The following is a 23,302-nucleotide window of genomic DNA, read 5'->3' as shown; positions in this document are numbered from 1 at the left end:
GGTCATAGTAGAGAAAATTTAAATTTGCAATATTTTTGGTATTAAAATGTCAGAAACCTGTTGAAGTACTAATACCAGAAATTTTTTTCACATTTTAGAATAATATGATAAATGTTGGATAAGCAAAGCATGCCTCAATTTTAGAACATTAGAATGTGTTTATCTGTAATTCAAAATCAAGCATTGAAATGTATTTTCCTTGCCCTCCCTGGTAGTGTTGTTTGTACCCCTTGAAAAAAAAGTATTGGCACACATATGATTGTAACTTGTTTTAAGCCATACTATTGTTCATTGAAAATCAATCATTATATCTTAATATTTTGCCAGTATGAAGCTTTAGGGCAAAATATACTTAGATATTAAGTTTGGCCTGCATTAAATACATAAGTTCTATCTCCTTTCTCCACTCCATTTCATGTGTGTAAAATATCTTTGCAAACACAACTTTGCACTTATATAACTATACTAAATAAACTGAGATGATAAATATTACTTTGACATATCCCATACTGACAAGCGTAAATATTACTATCTTTAAAGGAGTACATCTTTTCCTCCAAATGGAGAAGAGAATAAGCAATTTTATTATTTGTTTCAAAGGCAAAATTTCAATACTATGGTTTGGACACAAAAACAAACAAAGTTATCAAGTACCCATTCCCTTTCTAATGTGCATTATTTGATTTACTGTGAGAGTCTAGACTAGTAATACATCGAAAAGCAAATACTAGTAGTGCAAGAGGCACAATTGTCCTTTAATATAAAATATTGAATTTTATTTATCACAAGTTGTGTAATTTATCTTCAAACTACATTCTGTTATTTATACTAGTCTATTTAATTTTATTAGTAACTTTTTGCGAAACGTTCCTCCTGTGTTGTTCATAACCGGTGCAATTACAAATGTTATACAAAAAAGAAAATTATAATTAGCACATAACGTCAATTTGTGATGTAGAAATAAATAAAATTTCCTTTCTTGAATAAAATATATTCATACAAATTTATCATCCTTCAAATAGTGACAGAGGAGAAAAATATAGTAATTGCAATAATTATACACTACAGTTTATGAACTATGTACAATAATCAGATATGCATTATTAGCAACTTAGGTAAATATTATCAAATTATCTACCCATTACTATTAACAGTTCTTGCACTTATTAACCATAACAACACCAGTATGAAATTCAGTCTCAAAATCTGTGCAATATTGAATAAAACTGTTACCTGATATGAAGTAGATTTTTGCTTTATTAATAATTTATTACATCTACTTATTGTTAATGTACTTGGAAGTTTAGGTATTAAAAACAGCGACCTGGAATATTTTAGAAGCGAAATCTTAAATTATTTGGCTGTTGTACTGTTATTCTTTACATGTAATATGGAAGAACAATGTTTGCCCGTAAGAAATATGTTCTACAGTACTACTCTACTCAAATGGTCCAAACTTTTCATGGTCCAGAATTTTGTACTTTTAAACCGAACATCACAACCTTTCTTGAATCTGGTCTAAATTACTTATTGTCAAATTACTAAGAACAAGGTCGAAAGCTAAAAAGTAGAAAGTTGAACAAAAGTATTATAAAATATGCTGCATCTACCTTTACAATTTGCTTTTTGACTACTTCACATATAAAACTAACTGTGCCCTTCAACACTGACATTACCCTGGTCCCAAATTTGTCTCTGAATAAAACTATACTCATAGATCCACTGAGAAATATAAAATATTATTAATGAATTCCTTGACTGAATATACGTATAGATACTTTGCAGTTCTATAACAAACATCCTTTTCTGCTTCTGTGTGCCATGTCCAGTCTGGCAATGTAGTATCCTATGCTTTGCGTGTAAATCTATTATGCTATTTTCCACAAGGCAAGTTATGGTTTTTGACAAGTTACCAAGAAATAAAAAAAATATGTTAATTTGCCATTCTATTGTGCTACTATATTTGTTGGAAAATCATATTTGATATACATAACCTTGACGTTTATAAAACGTACATTATTTATAAATTATGAATTATGAAAATACTGTCACATGTGTTTCTGAAGATTTTAAAAGCAGAAAGACACTACATTGCTAGACACTACAACTAGTAATTTAGTCAATAAATATTACTCATTACAAAACGTGTTGTTCAACTTTATCTGTTGGTACGTGTCTAGCGCAAGCTCATATTTCTCACAAACGGGCATGAAGTTTACAAATCGAAAACTAATTCTTATTCTAATCTAAGGGAATGAGAATGTCTGATAGAGATATGTCGTGGAATGTTTACGGATATGTCGAGGAAGATCTAAATTGTCGGCGGCTACATAAAACATGTATTTTCACCTGAGCGTGTCCCTGGCTATGATAACATTCTTCCATCACTTATTCTTTCATCCAAACAACTGCATAATCTCGTGTTTCTAGACTTGCAGAACTAATTTTTAGGCAGTGAGAATTCATAACCACGTGACATCAAGAACCACATATTTTCCAAGGAATAATATCTAGTTATAGTCCAGTTACGAGTACATCAATTTACATCTGCATGCAATTCTAATTTAACACGCAATAAGTAAGCAGCTTTTTGGAACCTTTAGATATGTTTGTTGCACGTTCATAGACTTTTTAATAAACAAATAATAGCAAGTTTTGTAATTTTTATACAATTATAATTATATTCTTTGATTTTTGATATTTGTACCAATAACACATTTAATGGTAATACGTTTCGGGGTAATCGTTCAGTATACTTTGACAGATGGGCAATTTGCGATGTCTTCCTTCAAGACAAAACTTTGCCACCTGATTTAGACTTACTTGTATCGATAGTAAGGCGATTTCTTCTGGATGAGGTGCGTCTCTAGTTCCTCAGCAAGTAACTCTTGCAGAGTGGGAGTATTTTTGACTGAAGGTGAAGTGGATTTCCTATGCTAAAGTCCTCTCTTCCATTTCAGTATTGTTTGCTCCTGTAAGGGCGGACTATTGTCAAACGCCAACTTGCACATCTTCACCGATTTACACTATCCAGAGCCCGAGGCTCGGATCAGGTGACCAGCCTTCGTAGCCTGTCCTTTCTTTCTGGCCGACAAGGAATCGGGGTGATCCGATCCACACAAACCGAGGGACTGCCTTCATTGTCAGAGTATGCGCACCACGTCGACGCGATTCAGTCTTTCCTACATGTACGTCGGCTTCATCTTGTACGCCCGTTTCCAGATCTCGCAGAGGCAGACTGTGGAGTGGAAGCGGTAGAAGATTGCCAGCGGCATGCTGACGTGAGTGATGATGGTCCACGCCCAGAGACCGTAAAAGTGCAGCTGGATCGGATGCGAGTCCGCGCGACTCTTCTCCAGCGTGTTGATGGCCCACATCGCAAGGTTCGTTACCAGGAGGAACGTCACCAACTCTCTTCCTGGTTTCTTCCTCATCTGCTCGGCGGTGCAGCAGCTTCGTCGGGATGCATCGAGCACGAAGATCGTCTGGCAGGTCGTCTGGATGAGGGACGCGAGGGCAGTGATGAGTACCAGAACGGTGTTCTTTTCGATCGTGAAGTGTCCACCGATGATGGTGAAGGTACTGTAGATGAACATCCCCGTCTGGGCGACTATCAGCAAGATATTATCCAGCTCCAAATTCCTCCTGCCATCGTACTTGAGGACCCGGATCTGGAAGAAACCAACCATTACAGCCACCGTGGTCATGGTGTACAGTGCCAACTCGCATATATTCACCTCCATGACTGCCAACCCGATGTACTCGGGCTTGCTGATGAGTACGAAGAACAGGATCAGACTTATGATGGTGAGCACAAGGACCAAAATCCCGACGAACAGTCCCTTGTGGGCTCTGGCGCAGTCGACGGAGTAGTGATGTGGCGACCGCTTCGTGCTGATGTGCGTCTTTCCTCGCGCTGCCCCCTGCCCTTCCAACCGACTAATGTTCTTCCACATGACGTACAAAATGGCCGCGCATATCAGGCTGTACTCGATGGTGCAAGGGAAAAGGAAAGGGCTGGCATCTTGCACCAAGGACCCCATGATGTTTGTCCTGCGGCACTCGTAGATGTGGTGGGGACCCTTGAAGAGACCCCGCGTCACGCGGTGGTGAACGGTCTCATTGGCGGCCAAGGTGCTAGCGGCAGTGATCTTCATGGCTGTGGACAGAAAATGAATCTCAATTCAATAAAGCCATTGCAATACAGTGCAGTTTGTATAGAACATAAGTCATGACAAATATTTTTTTCTGTATTTTCGGTATTTCAATTCTTTTCTCACAGTTACACTATGGTAGCACAATATAATCGTATACCCCCTAGTACGTAGGTGGACACGTCAAAGTGGCAGTGTAATGTACGGTTATCGCCCAGGGGTCTCACTCATCGCACAAGCCTCAACCATCTTTCCCGCCTTCGTCTTCTGACGTCTGCCGAAATGCATTCATTGTTAGGCTAAAAGTCTTCGTTGCTAGCTTAGGCTTGTTAGGTTTAGTTCTCTTTTAACAAATAATACATTGTTGGTTAAGCCCGGAAAAACCGCAGAGAAGGCGAAAAGCAGGAAGGTTGGTTGAGGATTTGTGCGATATGTGAGACCCATCGCGCAGAGGGCGGTGATAATTCAGTGATGAGTCGATGAACGTGACCAGGTGTGAACAGCGTTCGTATGTCAAAATAGTCTTCTTCGGGGGGAGAAATGCCACAGGAAGCTGGTGGAAGCTGGGGGGAAATAATGTCCTATCGTACCGAGGTGGACAGCAGCATTTCAGCTAGAACACAAAGCGGGAGCATCTTTGGATTTTGGATTTGATTTATTTTATTTTACTTCGCGTTTTGTGCTTCTTGGCTAATTTACGAAGATGGGGATGAGTGACGAAATAATGAAAATGATAAATGGACATTCACACATAACCATGCCCGAGCGGGATTCGAACCCGGGACCCTTGGCGTCACATTCAGCCACAGAGTCCGGCTCGCGGCCATCATCTGTTAGGACGCAGTGCGAGTGTGTGGACCGATGTGTCGGTTGCAGTAACTGCCCACGGCATGGGGGTCATCAGATGATGGACAAAGCTTGAGTTACAGGCAAGAACTGGCGTTGAGAAACGAACAATCCATAAGATTTTACGGGAAGAGCTTAACCTGTGTAAAGTTGCATTGAGGTGCACTCTTTCAAGTTCAAAAGTGGGCAAGGTATGCAACATGCTGTGGCTACCTGACACGTTAACAGCAGATAGGAGAGAACAAGCTAAGCAGAATCGTCACCATCGATGAATTTTGGACCAAGATTTACAAGCTAAATAGCAATTTGTTTTGCAGTTGTTACACAATGTAAAAGTGCAATGAGAATTGATAAATGTGGATAACTTCATTTCTTTATACAACCCAATAGTCAAATGTAGGGTAAGAACAGTCACGTGCAACCGTGTCCAGGTGTGCTGATGGAGATATTAAGATCCTTTTCGAAGACGCGAGAAGAATACTAATACCACAAACTGCAATTCTTGCCATGTGAAATTTCTTGGCTCTGAGATGGCAATCGTGTTAAATCGCACATCGCTTTTTTGTCAACATTGAAAAAGAGTACAAAATGGTTTTCAAGAATTCACTCAACAGAAAGAGCAAGTTAAGTAAGTTCTCATATCACTTGCCACGAAGTTAACAAGCGGAACAGAATTTCCTCTGAAACATCATCTCCAACAGATGTCGCTGGGGAGCATTTGGCCTCGCGCCAAAAAAACAACAGACGCCGAAACAAGTCCTCTCAATTACAGAACTTCGATTCCAGATAGCGAAGACAAACCGGCGCTGACATCGATTTCGAGTATCTGGGCGAGGCGCCAACTTCCTTTCGTTACAAGAAGCCCATTCATTAAAAAGCAAATTATAAGCCGGAGAATAGAATCTAATTTGATTACAGCATATATTTGTTCAAAAACCAACCAGCTATGGAAATCTGTCCATAATCTCTGAAAGAGACATGTTATTTGGAATCTCTCAGAATACTTACAAGGCGAGTACGTAATTTAGTAACAGATTGATAATTTCACACAGTAAGCATGATCATAATTTCAGAACGGCTGTGGGTAATCGTACGGACACTGGTCTAACATTTCCCCCCAGTTTTTTAAAGTCCATTTTATGCACAGATAAGTTAAAAGGGACCGGGCCTACAGTTTAAAGTGGAATCCGAACCAGTATGTGCCTCCACCAGGTATCGAACCCGGAATCCAGCGACCACGTTACCACTACGTCATCGGGAGGCCCTGCACCTTATTTATTGGTTGGCCAGGGAAAGGTGTGGCGCAATTGCTTGTTTTCTAAAGAACATTGGATACATTGATTTGGTTTGTTTTACTTCGCTCTTCTCCCACTTTTGGATAATCGCGAAGATGAGGATGTGTGCTGGTATGATGAAATTTATGAAGTGACACTCATAAAGAACACATATACCCAGACAGGGATTCAAACCCGGAATCCCTGGTGTCGTAACGTGCTGTGCTAACCACTCCGCCACGGAGGTCGACAGACCTCATTCTAGACTCATTTGAAATTTAAAGAAACGAACAGAAAACTGGGTAAATTGGTCAGCAAATATATAAAATACGAATATCGATAGTGTCTATAAACACACCTACTCCATTACAGCGGAACCTCCATGTGGGTCTATAGGATTAAATACTCGTATACCTAGTTGTCCAAACACTCCTTGACAAAGTTATGAAGAATAGTCAACGAACTTAAAAAAAAAAAAAAAACTTGGAAAAAGACGTATGAATAATAAATGTATCATGTACTATACTTGAAGGAAAAGGCCTGTTATGAGGGGGGCGGGGGGTTCTTTTCATCAATTCATTATCTTGTGTGTTTTTAAATTAATTTAGGTGCACACTTAGTGACACGTTATTGACTTTCAAGAAGGGGTTTGCAAACTGACTTTCACAGTCGGCGGTATCATTTATTTCTAGTCAAGTTGGTTGTGCAGGTTGTTTTATATATATTTACATACACACATACGCTCACACAGGATGTTTCAAAAGTCCAGCACCATAGGGCAACTTCGTTATTAGTGCAGACAGCGAAAAATGGAAAGAGGATAAAGTTGTTGGAAATATGTGGTTTTCAAAATGTGATGTAAGTATAAGAAATTAATAAAAAATAATGCCTCTGACTTTAAAACTCAGCAAGAGATGGCAGCACCAACGTGCTATAAGCACTCACTTGTTTCTTGGCATCACTTTCATTTCAGTATCTGAGAAGCAATTCTACTAAGAGGGATTTGTAGTTTTGGTTTTTGAACTGCAGGCATAAATGAAAGTTGAGATATCAAGGGATAAGTTCATGTGCTTGTAGCACGTCGGTGCTGTCATCTCTTGACGAGCTTTAAAGTCAGAGGTATTACTTTTTATTCATGTCTCTTGCACATAAATTAAGGTCTGGGGATCGTGCAATTAGTATTTGCTGGGTGAACTAGGGCGGTTGGAGACAGCTATAGGGAGAGAGAGGGAGAGAGATTGACTCACCCACTCCGTGCCTCTCGGAGCGCAGGCCAAGCGTTTTGTTCTCTGCGTTGAAGAAAGTCAGAATCTCGTGCTTCGTTTCCTGGACGAGGACGTTCAGCCACACAGAAAGGTTCGTCCCTATCATATGCATCAGTCCGAAGCGAGCCAGGATCTTGTATTTGTACACCTTCATTTGCTGGAAGGACAACAAGGCTAAATAAATCCTCTGTTAACAAATATCAACGAGCTGCAAGATTTGCAAAGTGTGTAGAACAGCAAGTACGAACCAAAAAGAACTATGTATTGTGAAAGAAAAACTTGCATCAACTACAGAGATTACACAAACATGCTTTAAAATAAATAATAATACACTTACTGCCATATTTAAAACGATATTTATTCAGTTCTTAATAACTCTTTCTAATCGTAACTATTAAATATGCGTCATTCATATTGAGGTAATTGCACCTAAATAGCCAGTTATAAGAAAATGTTTGAACTGTTAATCCAGAACTTTAGAATGACAAAACATCAATAATGACAACTTTGCAGACAATTTTACACATTCTGTAAACGTTCCAAACTGTACAGGGAAATAATTTATTTACAGTTTAAGAGTCCTTAACAAAAGGTTTATTTTGAAATGGATGCAATGCTTTAAAGAAACATGGATGCGACATGAAAATATCAATAACCTTCGTAACATGATCAATAGAGTACTTACGTGTACAGATTCCTTGTAGCGAAATGGCAGAAACAAATGTATTAGTCCATAGTATGTTGTATTAGTAAATAATTTGTTTATATACACACATATGTACACAGGGTGTCTGTGAAGTCCTGCACATACACTCTTTTCAGATAATCTCTGCAGAAAGCGAACGAAAACAATCCTTTGTCCAAGGGACTCAATAGGGCTCGATCAATTAACGCGCTAAAGAGGAAGTTAGTGCATGAAGAGCAAAACGCGGCTGCAGCTACCAGCCGTATGCAGCAGCTCGCACTGTTTTGTTTCGGCCACTCGCTCTCTCCCCTTCTCTACCGTAATGCGCGGCCATTCTCCACAGATTTTCGAGACAGAGTGTAGGTCAAATGGTTCATGCAAGACTGGGCTCTTCCGCACTGTGCGATACTGGCTGGACACTGAATTGGTCTGAGAGAACCCGATGAAGAATGGGCCCCCGCGGTCCCCAGATTTGAATACGTTGGACTTTGCATTCTTGGAGTATCTGCGGGGGCACAGTATGAAGATTGGCCGATCTCACCAAAATCGAGGTCGAATACCATGCCATAGCCAAAAGTTACGCTCCCCGTGTGCTCTACAACCTACCTGTGCGTGATTTGGTCCATGGCGCAGAACTTCACGTACACCCTGTACACACACTAATACTAAAGAGCACACACTTTTAAATGAAAGTGTTGAATGACTGGAATTATTTGCACGTAAGCGTCTAGTGTGTAGATTATTCATGGTTATACAGAGTTAGTTAGTTAGTTAGTCTGTGCGTGTGTGTGTTGTTACGAGTGCTTGTACAAGTCAAAGTCCTACATTCAAAGCAAATGTTCGATGCATTTTAAAACTCACATCCTTTAGTCCCTTAACATGCGTCTTCACGTTTACCATCTAGAAGTATAATAAAAGACAAAAGAAAGTAAATTTAGTTTATTTGTTGATGAAAGTGTATCGGAAAAGCAGTTCTTTACACAGAAATTGTGTAACAAGGGAAAGCTTTATAGGACAGTGGATAATGTCGACTAAGATACTCTGCGCTTTCCTTCAAACTTTTCAAGAAATGTGAGCGAAACAAAGAGGTATATTGAATTTTATTGCGACTCAGTGCTCGAAGTGAGGGGGGATGGTATCCCCCAGGTAGCAAAGTTTTCGCAAAACATCCTTCCAGCTGACTCATTGTCACCATGTTAAACCATAGGAGCGTGCCCCAACTAACTCCAAGGCTTGACTAAACTCCCACCCCCCAGCTAACAATTCCCACTTCAGGCACTGGTCCAAATATTCAATAAAGTATTGTTTCGAAAATTATCTCAGATACAAGAATTAGAAGGAGTAATTTTAAATAATACCAAATATGACTGGTTAATATATGCATCCTCGTGTATGTAAATAGCAAGTGCCACTTCATCCATCGGAAGATCCAGAAGAAAAGTAATGCAGTGTCTTTTGTTTTGGATTGGTTAAGAGCTGAGCAATTGCACTTAACCTTACAGAATCAAACAGCGAGAAATCTAAACAGGCAAGTGTTGTTGGCTAATCCAAACGCAAAAAGATCAGGCTTCTTTTACTCTCATACGCCGTGCCATCTATAATGGAAATTAGGAACCTCCAGACCTTCTGTAAACAAATCGTCTCACAGTTGCAGTTGTGTATCACTCCGCGTCAGCAATTCGTGGCTGATAATGACAAGCACGTATCCAGGATTTTCTTTTCCATGTGGGCTAAACATATTTAAAGGGGTGTAGACAGTAACTACGTCAGAGGGACGATCACCCCTAGCAAGGAAGAAAAAGTAGGTTAATAAATAGTCCTTTAGCCCAAATGTTCTGTCGAACATGGAATCAGAAACATCATCAACAAATGGTGATTATTTCTTTTATTAAGTTATTTCACACTATTTCATCCTGGATGTATAAATAGAAATAAATACATCATTTTGCTGCATGCATGGGCAGACTAAGATTGGAGGAGTGACCCTGCCTCTTCATGTACAAAACGTACAATAAATCTATAATGGGCATAAACTTCCACTTCACTTCCCTTTCCACTTTGACGTCTACAATTTACTAATACCTCTCTTTTCGTCGTCTATAAGTAGTAGGAACAAAGCATCGATGAAGACAGTAGTGCAAGACCGCTAAAAATAACTCGTCCCTCCCTTTGAGAAGGTTGAAAATCATACACATCCGTAAAACAAAGAAAAATATACTAATTTTCTGTCAGTGAGGGATGAAATGCCCTTTACACTACGTGAATGGATTATTTTAATCTCATGAGTTGGTAACACTTTCTGTTTACAGAAGGTCTGAAGTTTCAAGATTTTTACTTTAGTAGAGGAAGTGGCGCTTGCTGTTTCAGTCTTGAGTGTGCACAACTCTTATACATCCAGCTTATTCACCCGTATACAGTAAATATTCTATAATAGAAATAATGGTGATAAAATGAGTAATTTTGCAATGATATTGTATTCATCGTATAAGATGTAATGTGCAGTAAATTTTAATGTAAAAATATTTAAGGGATTCGTTAAAATTTCCGGTGTATAAAAAGGAAATAATATTTTACAATTACCACATTAACATCACGTTTCTCACATGGACACAATGAGCATATAATAACAAAGATATTTCAATTTAGACTTTCACGTCACGCTAACCTACAATGAGATCTACAGTTATTTGTTATACATCTATATTACTAGTATACAAAGGGTATTTACAAATTAGCTCCTTGATTTAGAAGTAGAATAACTACGGAATTACACCTTCTCGACTCACACTCCAAGTTTGTGCAGGTCTCTTTTCTTTCAGTCGTGTTGCAGTTGCGTCGGTGATAATGACGTGCAGAATTAGCACCTTCCGCAACCAGGAACTGATTAATTGCATGGCCAGCAAGGTGTCCAGACCTTACACCATGTGATTTTCCAAGTGGGGATTCTTTAGTACACAGTCAACTTTCCTGCCCTACCACGGAGCATACATGAAACCAGAATTATATCTAGGTAGATGCCAGGCACGTATCTAGAAATACGTTTCGCGTGGGGTCTGAACCAAGTGTCTCAGGAATAGTGCTGTAGTAGTAATAATAAGAAGAAGAATAGTAATAATAATATTATTAATAATAATAATGTTTAATTTAACATAATTACATTAAATCAAATTAAGGCTAATTACAATACATAAATTAATATTATATTATTATTACACGAATAGGTAAAAGACTGTATAAGAATAGAGATATACGCAACAGCGCATATTCATTACGTAGCTTACCTGTAGTTAAGATCGGAATTATTTACATAAAAACAAGTGACCTGACAATGAAATTAATGTCAAATAGATGAATAATTGAATATTTATCGAATAACAAAAATGATGTTACATGTAGTTGGAGAAAAGTAAGTTTCTGATTAATATTTTATTCATAATATTTGAGTAGTAGTGTACATAAAGCTTCTTTCTGATGTCATTCAAAGCCTTATGAACTCAATATAATCCTTGTCTTCTAAAAAGTTCAGAGGAAATTAATAACCATCGATTATGCAACAAATGCTAATAATTTCATTACTTAATTTTCGTACTTGGTAAGTCTTTCGGGGGGGGGGGGTCCGAACCCCCCCTAAATACGTTCTTCTTGTACTTCAAAGCCGTATGATCCCAATATAATCCTTGTCTTCCGATTAGTCCAGAGGAAATTATACAACAAAGGCTAAACGAATATATTTTTCATCATTTAATATTAGTACTTGATAAGTCTTTCGGAGGGGGATCCGGACACCCCTAAATATGTCCTTGGCAGTGATGTGCGTCTACGCATAAACAACGATAGTCTACATTCTACACGTAGACTATTTTATACACGTAGATGACGTAATCTATGTAAACAACATGGCGAAAGATGATAACTTAGCAAAGGGCGCCGTGGAATTAAAAGAAAATTATACTGCGTAGCAGTTGCTGATGTGTGAAGAGAACTTTTTATACTCTTTCTTCCAAATTCGAACAGTTTCTCACCTAGGAAGAAATCTAATACAGGAAAATATTCTACTGGTTTATGGAAAAAAGATCACTCTTGCCTCACGACTGCCATCTGTTGTTGTTTTTTGCATACTATTTATCTTCTTCCATAGTTGATGATAGAAGAGAAGAGATTTTTGTTATAAATAGGATTCTTTTCATTATGAACCAATATAGTTAAAAATGTCACTTTCCTTTCATGAAAGCCTTGAAAATTAATGTAAATGCACTTTAGATTGTCTACGTAGTCTATGTAAACTACAACCCAATGTAATCTACGCGTAGATTACGTGTAGACAACGCATGTAGACGTAAACTTATAGCCTACGGCACATCACTAGTCCTTGGTAGATGCAATTATGCATGTCAACAGGGACATGTTAGCTAACACCTGGGCTGAAATATATTACAGATCAGATGTGGGCACCGGAAGTCACCTGTAAGGTAAGCATGAACATTGTGATTTACTGAAAGTTATCACAAGCTACATATCCGTGCACTAATATATTTAAAAGTTACCAAATCTTGTACGAGGAAGCTAATTTGTAAATACTATCTTTCTTTGAGATAATAATTCTTTTAATCATTCTGGATTTATATTACAATAAAAGTGTTTCTCTACATCAAAAACAATATTTTCTTTTGTTAATGAAAAGTTCAGTTGAACCAAACGTTTTCATGTCATTGTAACGTCAACGTGACTTCTTTAGTAAAGTTTGGGAAACTGCATTTGCGGACTTACCTCGTTGTTGAGGAAGATGAAGTACATCTGGATGAAGATGAAGGCCATCCTGGTGGCGGGGGTGAGGGCCACTGACACATTGTGACACTTAGTGTTCTGCTCCAGTTCGAAGTATTGACCGAATTCGAGTCCCGAGTATATCATGCTTCCGATGCCAAAGGCTACGGGACAAAAAATGAAAAGGAAAGTAAGAATTAGTGCAATTGGATTTTAGTGTTCAGTTGCAACAATGTGATATCCCTCCAAGACCTAAACCAGATCTTTTGGTTATAGAATTTTAGGCAATTACAAATTTTCCTTTAAAATAGTCTTCCAATAAATTACTATAAGATAATGGCGATATGTAGAACAAGACGAGTGTATAAAGAAGGATTATCCCAGGCCCGTACCCAAGGGGAGGAGTCATGGGGGCCATGACCCCCTCGAACCATGAAATATTTTAATCAGAACCTATAAAATCATACAAAAATAACATTGACAATTTTTCAGATTTTGCAAGAATTTCGGATTTGCACTTGCATAAATAAATGAATATTGTTCCTAGAGAGAGGCAGGATCCAGAAGTCTGCAGTCTGTGCGATATTTGGTAATTTTAGGTTTATAACCAAGGGTACCAGACATCCCGATTAAGTCGGGACGGTTCATTCTTCTTGAACCCTTTCCCGATTTTTTCCGAACTGCAGTCGTGATGCGAAAATGCCGCTTCTATTGACTTGCCATTGAAGTCGACGTAGCTCCGTACAGTTAGACAACACACATAACAGTACGCAGGAAAGCGAATATTTCAGAAGTCAGGACAGTGCTGGTGACAACATTTTATTGCTGCTGAATTTACATTATTTTTCTTGTAATTTACGGTTGCTACAAGCATAAAAACACAGTTCTTTGTGACGTTTCATGAGAACACACGTTGGGCCAACATCTTTAAAATTTAATGTAACGGAAGACATCAAGAATCTCTATGATTTTGAATTGCCTGATGATATTTGAGATTTATAATTATTAATATGTGATAAAAATTTCATCTAAAATAATAATAAAACAGACTGCATGTTTCACAGTAAAGTTGCTACGTTACAACAATCTAACATTGACAAGGTCCATTACATAACTGATTCTTTTTTTATTATAAAGTTTTTAAACATTGATATAACTATCCTTAATGAAACCGTAGACTACAAGAGAAATGATTCTACAATGCAAGAAAAAAATGACTTTAGATTGGTAGTGACACGCAGGAGTACTCACCCACGGCGCCCATGCGAAGATAGAAGCTCCCGTAGTGGAACTGTCGAATGGGGCCCCTCTTGGGACTCCGGTAGTTGCACTCTGTACCCGTGCTCACCTCCGTATCCGTCTGGTTGCGGGTCCCGCTCTCAGACTCCGTTGACACCGATGTCCCCCTGCCGCGCTCTGTGGGAAAGAATCAAGTTGGAGCTCAGTTTAGAACAGTTAATCAGAACCTAATAAGTGGACATTTCATAACCTTGAACGCACTGACCAATCGCATCGGTTCGTGTCATTACAAACAAACATCTAAAAAGTACATTCTGTGCAGGCGCGTCGCCTGATGATGTTCGCATGAGCACATGAACACTCATGTATATGTATTAAATGACGTGTATATTAAATGCACACACACATACGTATATTTATTCGAAAAAATACTATGTTTGATGTACGAGTAAGGTGCGTTGCAAAATGATAAGAACGCTGTGGGAAAGTGTACAAAGTAACGAAAATAAGAGTACGAACATATAATCAATGGTTATATTATTACAGAAAGAGCACACAAATCGTTCTGAAAAGTAACAGGCATGTGACAACAAGGGCAATATGTACAGTTTAGAAAGAAGACAAAACAGGCCACTCCGACCGTTGCAAAATGATACGAACACTATCACTTATTAGCCAATAAAGGAACCTTGTCGGTGCACAATACGGAAAACTCTATCACACATGTTATCCACGAGTGTTTGCAACAGAATAACATCGAGATCGTTCCATGCAGCAACAATAGCATGTCGTAGATCGTGGATGTTGTCATACTGGGAACCATTGGCGTATACAGCTCGGCAAAGAATACCCCAAAGGTTCTCCATAGGATTAAAGTCTGGAGAATTAGCAGGCCAAGCCATTGAAAAGACGTTCTTCTCCAGAAACCACATCACAGTGGATTCAGCCGTGTGTATTGTGGCGTTGTCTTGTTGGAACACCCATGGGGTGTCAGCTATGTGTGTAGCAAAAGGCAATAGGTTGTCCTCCAGTATGGTTTGGTATGCTGGTGCATTCAGACGACCCGTAGGAAATGCTAGGTTGGTGGTGCCATGATATCCGAAGCCACCCCACATCATTAGAGACTGCCCTCCTTGCTGTCGCTTGGAGAAGATCCGTTCCTCTTTGCGTAGATCGTGCCAATAATACCGCCAGCCATCTGGACCGTCTAAATTGAATTTTTTCTCGTCGCTGAAGATGACACGCCGCCATTCCTCCTTCCACGTCACGTAAGTCCTGGCCCAGTCGACTCGCCGATCTTTATGTTGTGAAGTGAGTCGCGGCTGTACCTTGGCTTTGCGATAGAGAAGACGATTGCACCGTTCGACAGTCCTGCAGAGCGTGGATTTAAGTACACGCATATTCGGATCGCGAGACAACTGTCCAAGTGATGTGTTCCCAGCTGCCAACTTCCTCACAACAGAACGTTCCTGCCGCGGCGTTAATTTTCGCGGCCTTCCCGGCGCTTTCTTTATACCATATTGTTCCTTTAATCGCAGATAATTGTTCACCACACACGCACTCCGCCCAAGCCGACGTGCGATCACATTCGCAGCCACTCCCTCTTCTTTATAAGCCAATATCTGGCCTTTTTCACGTTTTGACAACGCTTTTCCACGGCCCATTCTACTACACTTGTCCGCACGACTTCCTCGCCACCTTTCCTGGGCAAATCACTGTTAACAACTGTCTGCCGTTGGTGCGTGCTGAGACGTGTTCATTCGCTGCCTCTGGTGTCACGGGAAAGACGTTACCTGGCTCCGTTCTTATCATTTTGCAACACTCGGCCGACCTCATGTGTCATGTTTTCGTACTTGCTCGTACATATACCCGTCTGCGCGAACAGTAACTGCTTTCGTATAATACACACGTCTATCTGTGTCCGTGGCCATCGTTTTTATTTTCCGTTTGCTTTTTGTTTTCCCCATTTCGCTATCTGCGGTACCGTTCTTATCATTTTGCAACGCACCTTATATGCACACAATTTACTCTGACACGACTTCTTTCACGTCGGATAACTTCTCTAGATAGTTTGTAACACTGACTCCCACGGTGTTCCACAGAGTGCGTTGAACACAATTGCTGTGCGTGTTGCATAGAGCTGACAGCTAAGGGGCTTTTGGTCACTATACCCCGAAGATGTTCACTTCGCTGCGCGAACACTGATGCAAGCAGAAATACTTTTTACATTCGGCACCAGAGTACAGCATATACAAGGCATGTCTAGGGGGACTCGAAAATATCTGTGCTACATAGTTGCAAACTTTAGCGAGAATTCTCTAAACCTAGCCGATTTTAAGGGGAGAGGGACAATTTGGTGTATTACTTCAAATATAGCGTGAATTTTGGGGGAAATTGTTGAAAATAAATTGAATTGTTATTCTCACTTTTTCAATTGAAGATGAAGTTACAAGGGAGAGGAGTAAAATTGCATTCAGTACAAAAACATTATTGTGAATACTCGTAAGCGAACCGCGCCCGACGCCACTGGTTCTGTGACTTATTTTTAAGAAAGTTAAGGGGCTTAAGCCCAAGAAATACCCTATAACGCCCCAAATCTTTTGACTACCATTACTTATTGGTTTTAAAAGTAAAGTATACAGTGAACTGACATTTCATAAATGAAGTTACTACTTTTCAGGTAATTTGAAGTGCTGTTTCTTTTTCAATTTTTTATTCAGATTATTGATATTTCATTACTTTTGTTGTGTAGCATCTCTTATCTGACACTTTTGGCTAATCGCCAAGACATTAACTCTTCTTTCTTGACAGAGATTAGAAAGACAGTACTTACTGAAAGAATTGATGACTGAGTTCGAAGCCCGTTCTCGAAGCAGTGTTGCATACATGTACAAAAGGAAGATCATACTGCCGAAGTACAGGTAGAGGTAGAAACCCTGCAACAAGAAAAAAAAAGTCAAATTGCTTGCACGGCAATATTATTGTTTACGGCGTTTGCAATAGTTCAATCCTGTTACTGAACTATTTACCATTACAAAACTTCAAGAACAACAGTTTGCTTCATACAAAGATCAATATACCAATAACCGACATCGATATTACAAAATCTGCAGCATCTGTGAGGTAGTGGTTAGCATAAAGGATTCCCCGAGTGGGCGCAATGCGGGATGCGACGCGATCAATGTTTACATTGCGTTTAGTTTCAAGTGTTAGTACATACAGAGACGATTACCGAACACATTTAACGCATTGTAAAAAAAATATTGCGCGATACATCATTACATGCCCTGTATTGTGCATGTTTGAGGGTGATCACCTCTATATAAAAATTGATCACGTGATACTGTAGCGCGCCGCGTAACATCTCCTCATCGCGTCTGTTTGGGGTTCAAGGTTCAAATCCAGATTGAATATGCCTTTATGTTTATCCCATCACCCACATCATCAATTCATCATTTATTGATTTGATTTGGTTTATTTTTCATCGCATTTTTACCACTTTTGACTAATCTCGAAGATGAGAATGAGTGATGATATGATGGAGTCGATGAAGGGGGACACAAATAAAGCCCATGCTCAGGCAGGGATTGGAAACCGAAACCGGGGATACAGAACTATAAAATACCCAGGAAACATGATAGACAGAGGAGGAGATTTAGAGCCAGTCATAAAAGCAACGGATAAAGAGCAAGGACCTACCGCTAAAGTGTAAGGAAGACGTGCTCAATATACAGCATATATTCTTCAGAAACGTGCAAATGGGGAAGAAGGCTAGGAAAGGCTGCAGGAAACAGAGAATATTAGGTTTTTTAGGAAAGACAAGGCAGTACAATACACGTAAGGAGAAAGGAAAGACAAGATAATTGACGGTCCAAATGTAAGAGAAGATGGAAAGATATGCAACGAGAAAAAAAAAAAACAAGCTCGGATACGTAACTAAGTTAAGATACGTGGCTAAGACAGGGAAAAAAACAAGATCAGATACGTAACGAAGTCAATCTACGTGGCTAAGACGGGGAAAGAACAAGACCGGATACGTAACGAAGACACAGAAAAGAAGCCCAGACGTAACAAAGACAGAGAAACAAGACCAGAAAAATAAGATATGGAGACACAAGAAAAATTGAGAAAGTCGACCCAGTTGTCAACCTGAAGCACCATGTTTAGTTTTCGTTGCATTTTTGTTATCCGATATTCTCACGTTTCTTCTTGCTGATAGCATTATCATCAATTTAATGTCGTTAACATACGTTCTGAGAATATTGCTTCGTACCCGGGATCCACAGTCTGCGCGAGATTCACAATGTGCCTACATAAGACCAGTTGTGGAGGATTAATGAAGATCTACTTTTTGGCTTTCCAATTAGGCAAAGAGACTAAGTCCTCCCGTTAGAGAACCTCTTCCGCGTGAATTTAGAACGCTCTTAATTCCCCCTGCAAGTGTATTAGAGCGGATGCTTTTAGCTTTCCAGTTTTTCTCTGGAAGCAGAGGGTGGAGATTCAAAACAAGCGACGGGAAGCAATAATTTTTGAGGGTGTAAAGTGTGCTCCTATTCGAAATAATGGGCGCTACTAATCTTTGGTAGCATGCAGTAACTGTACTCACTCACTTCTTGCAACGAATTGTAACGAAATTAACAGTTATGCTTTTTTCTCTTTGGAGCCCTACAAAATTCCACCATACCACATAAAACTGCAGCTGTTCTTTGGTCAAAATGACACCATAGGCACCGCGATGGGGGTTTCGACCCATCTGGAAACTTGGCATAGTTAATTTCAAATCAGAAAAAAATAATCGAAAATTCATTTTTAGTTTAATAGCCGACTGAAAAAATACCTTTATATATTACTGAGTACTCCAGGAGATTAACCTACAGAAAAAAAAATCGCCTCTAAAAACTAAAATCCATGAATTTTCAAAATTTCAAAAACTGATATTTTGTGCGAGAATAAATCACCCTGTCAAAGTTTTTTTACCAAGATGTGAAAAAATTTAAAAAAAAAACGGTTGGTAGAATACAAGAGTGTGCCTAGGGTGTAATAATAAAAATAATAAATTGTCATTAAATAATATATTATTATTATTAGTTTACAATAAGAATAGTAATTGTTAATTAATTATTATTTCTGTTACTCATAGGTATCGATTAATTATTATTCACAGTTCAGCAACTCGCCAAACTTCATATCTGTTGTTAATACTACGATTATATCAAAACAAAAAAAGGGGGGATTGCTGATGCTCGATTATTTCACTGCCATAAACAGACGGTTTGAAGAGTTGATGTAACTTATATCGCTTTAAATTAGAATTTGGGGGTGGGGGGGGGCGCTCCAATTTTAGAATATATCAAATTTTCAGATCTGTAAGTCTCAGCCCCCGTCCCCTCCTACTGCCGAGTTCCCTTAAAAAATAAAGAACGTCGGTTACATGAAAAGATTGGGAAAAAATATCATACCCTACCTTTGTATTACTGGAGGTGGTGGCGACATAGTGTACAATACACCAAAGCCCCACACTTATATCAGAACAATTTTGGATGACTAGGAGGGACAGGCACTCACATGTACCCCCCCCCCCCGGCTCCGACACCCGTGCTGATTACTATTTATGATCAATTTTCTTTACTGTCTGAGAATGCTACAAAAGTCTAGCAGTGCAGGGAAGTTCAGTACTTGATTTTTTCTTAGACATAAACATGTCCAAGCCTCGCAAATGTTCTTTAGAATAGGATATTCGGCCCTTTTTTCCGTCCCCTACCCCTACCAGACGTAAACACCCTGTCATTCCACCGCAATGCAGCGATAAAGCTTGATTCTTTCCCCCATTTGGGGAAGTCGTTATGTCCCGAGGTGCGAGAGATAAGGCAGGCTCCCACTGTGTTTTCAAATTGGCCGAATTAGATTGTACAATCCCGTGGAGAAGGAGAGAGATGTGCTTTACAACTGTAGCGTCGATTTAGCCGTCACATGACAGTTCACCCCTCTCCCACCCCCCAAAAATGACTCCCTTCCCCCTCCAACCGAATGGAAGCATTTCCCACTTCCGGAAACATAAAAAAAGAAGAAGATAGAGTGTGTGTGTGTGTTCGGGTGCGTGCAGGAGACTTGAAAAGGGGTGCGACGTACGCGGTTCGGTTGCATCCGTCTAAAAGCGAGCTTCGGATTGGTTTCGTGCAACACAGACAAGCGGAAAATAAAAGTCCAGATAACAGACAACGACCTGTCAGAAATGGTAAGAAGGAATACCGAGAGCTGTATCAATTTTCATTTAAAGAGAAAAATGAGTTTTTCACTTTGCATTTACTTCGTCATAAAATTACGGAAAGATACATTTTATCTTCTTGTTCAAGTGACATTATTTTAAAGAAGATCCTTCTAGATAAAGACATACTAGAAAATGACTTTCACTGCCAGATAAAATATTAATTTATTATACACATGCAAGGTATAAGAGACAACAATTGTACATATTCAGTATGCAATTAAGTATATTTCTTGTACACATTAAGATTGATTGATCAGCACATAGGCCATATTTGCTCGTCAAGCAATACGGGGACAAGCCCCTTAACTACAATAATATTGTCCACGGACCTTCAATAAGAAATTAATATCTCTGTTGAATTTTTGAAAACTGAGCCATTCGCTCATTGCTTAACACGAGATGAAACTATACTGTCTCTGAGAACCAAAATAGCCTTACCTATTCAAAGCTGAGGCTGTAAAGGACTCAGCACACAGAAGTACAAACACAAGACGACAACACAGCCCTACGGAGGATTCAGATGCAAGCCGTAGGTTCAGACGCAAGAGCCTTGTAGCCTTGCAATATTGCAGTTACTAGGATTTACTATGTGGAAGTGAGGTTGCCTTTGGGTACCTTACCCTCGCATAGAAATTATGAGTAGTTTCCATCTTCGTATTAGCCGGACCTTGTGGCGGAGTGGTTAGCACATCGCACTACAACGCCAGCGGTCCTGGCCTCGGTATGGATGTTTGTGAGTGTCCATTCATCAATTTCATCACGTCATCACTCATTCCCATCCTCGTAGATTAGCCAAAAGTGGCACAAAAAGCGAAGTAAAATAAAGAAAATCAACCGTCTTCGTATTAGAACAATCGAGAATTTACATGTTTTTCCAAAGAGATAAGAGGCAAAAAAGGGAGAATGGAAAGTAGAAGACGAGAAAGAAAGGGAGCGGGAGAGAGAAGCAGTGATGAAAAAAAAAATAATGTAGAAAGTGACCAAGAGAGAGAAAAACATAGCGATAGAGGAGAAAGAGTGTGAAAAAGTTAGACAAAAGAAAGAAAGATAGGAAGAAGGAAAGACAAACAGGAAAAGCACGGAAAGAAATAAAGGAGGAAGTGATAGAGAAAGAGGTACAGTCATACAGAGAGAGAGAGAGAAGACAAACACAGAACGAAGGTAGACAGAGAAAGATATAGAGTGGATTGAAGAGAGCATAACAGAATACAGCTATGCAGTTTTCTATACCCCTCGTAATTCCAAAAGGCGGTTGGGAAACAACGAATCAACGATCAGTTGAATTATCTTCGACTGACATCGGGCATTTCCGAGTCACAAGGCACCGAAAGTTCCTGGCGGGACGAAAGAAACGAGCATCGGATATACAGCATGTTGCCAAACGTACTGTAAAACGGGGGAGAGAGAAAGAGGCAGTTGATCAGCGCAGTTACTGGATAAAAGTTGTACAATACTACACAAAGCACGAAGAATTAGTACACAAAACATCGAAACACTACACAAACAAGCCAATAAAAACAACCGACAAAAACTGACGTACGCTTGGCAACGATGTAACGGGAGAGCGACGTTACCCCTACAGCTTTTAGTTCGCAACTGAGGTTGTTGACACTCATCGAAGCACACACCCCCAAAGACGATTGGTGGACAGATAGAGAGCTATGTGGCAGAAAGTAGATCAGCCGCCAGTTAGGCTTGCGATCAGTATAGTAGACGATTGTTCCACCGAACTGAAAATTCCACACGCACTATAATTTTGTAGAAGGCAAAGCGGAGATGCTATGCTAGAACGACAGTAGAGCTAGTTAATTGAACTCTCTGGAGACTAGTCTGCCGATTCTCCAGCAGAAAAAAGAACCTGCAAGTACATAAGAAGAGCAAGCAAGCATAAAGGTTACTTACCTCGTAGTACGAAGGCGGGATGTGAGTGGAAATGACCTCGGCCATTGGGAAGGCGATACCCATGACCACCAACAGTTTTCCGTAGAGTGCCGAAAGCGCGGTCGTCAGGGCATCCCTGTGGAAGAAAGGAAATAAGTCATTCTTGGTGATACTAACATATTTACAAAAATGCATTTGAACATGTACAGCGGTCTAATCCAGTGTTTCTCGACGACCGGGACCTGGCGTCAATTGTGTGACTTGCAGCCACAGCTGGCAACCACCTGGAAACAGAGAATGCTTTCGTGACAGTGGTGGTGAGCTGGCGGCGATTGGCTTCCAAAACTGGGGGCAAAGACAGGCTGCTTTACCTTGCTAGATAAGGTTTAGTGCCGGGGCGAAAGTGGGGGCACCTGCCTCCCTCCCTAATCGTCCCCACTGGTGGTGAGCGTTCAGACGATCTACTAACAGGGGCCGCGTTGCTTCCAGCCTCAAAATTTGGAGGTTGACGGACGGACAACACGGCCAATTTAGTTTGCGCAGCAACCTTCTTTAACCAATATACTGAGTGGAACGATTCTGATTAATTGGAATTTATCTGTGTCCGAAATGGTTTGTGTTGATGGTTTAAGTCCACTTTGTACACAGTAAGGTTAATCAGGACTGGAACAACAGTTTAAAGTGGAATCCGAACCACTATGTGCCTCCACCGGGTATCGAACCCGGGACCCCTTGATTACAAGACGACGACGCTACTGCGCCATCGGGGAAATACCTGTGTCCGAAATAGAACATGCCAATGAAAATCAGAACTTACCAAATTAATTTAATGATATAGGGCGGAGAAAAACTAAAGGATTCTATTAGATCCAGTTGTTGTCGACTAATATAAACCTAGACAATCAAAAGAATACTCTCTACGATTA

The 23,302-nt window shown here is 39.8% G+C and overlaps 1 protein-coding gene across 6 annotated transcripts in view; it reads right to left on the bottom strand.

The window, feature by feature from the left end:
- Positions 1-242: 242 nt before the first annotated feature.
- LOC145985250 (proton channel OtopLc-like) overlaps positions 243-23,302 on the bottom strand; it is a 185,430-nt gene continuing 162,370 nt past the window's right edge. For 5 of the 6 annotated variants that reach the window (XM_083119026.1, XM_083119028.1, XM_083119030.1 and 2 more), the window contains 7 exons: positions 22,398-22,512; positions 17,061-17,163; positions 14,240-14,404; positions 12,992-13,152; positions 9,086-9,124; positions 7,522-7,696; positions 243-4,159 (listed from right to left, as the gene is read on the bottom strand). In XM_083119026.1, coding sequence (XP_082975152.1) covers positions 3,183-4,159; positions 7,522-7,696; positions 9,086-9,124; positions 12,992-13,152; positions 14,240-14,404; positions 17,061-17,163; positions 22,398-22,512 — 1,735 coding nt within the window. In that variant the 3' untranslated portion in view covers positions 243-3,182. The remainder of the gene's footprint in view (positions 4,160-7,521; positions 7,697-9,085; positions 9,125-12,991; positions 13,153-14,239; positions 14,405-17,060; positions 17,164-22,397; positions 22,513-23,302) is intronic. The other variant, XM_083119027.1, reaches the window with a different exon arrangement.

This window comes from Lepisma saccharinum, chromosome 3, assembly GCF_977018435.1.
Source record: "Lepisma saccharinum chromosome 3, izLepSacc3.1, whole genome shotgun sequence".
NCBI classification, from domain to species: Eukaryota; Metazoa; Arthropoda; class Insecta; order Zygentoma; family Lepismatidae; genus Lepisma; species Lepisma saccharinum.
This window is presented reverse-complemented; position numbering and strand designations above follow the sequence as displayed.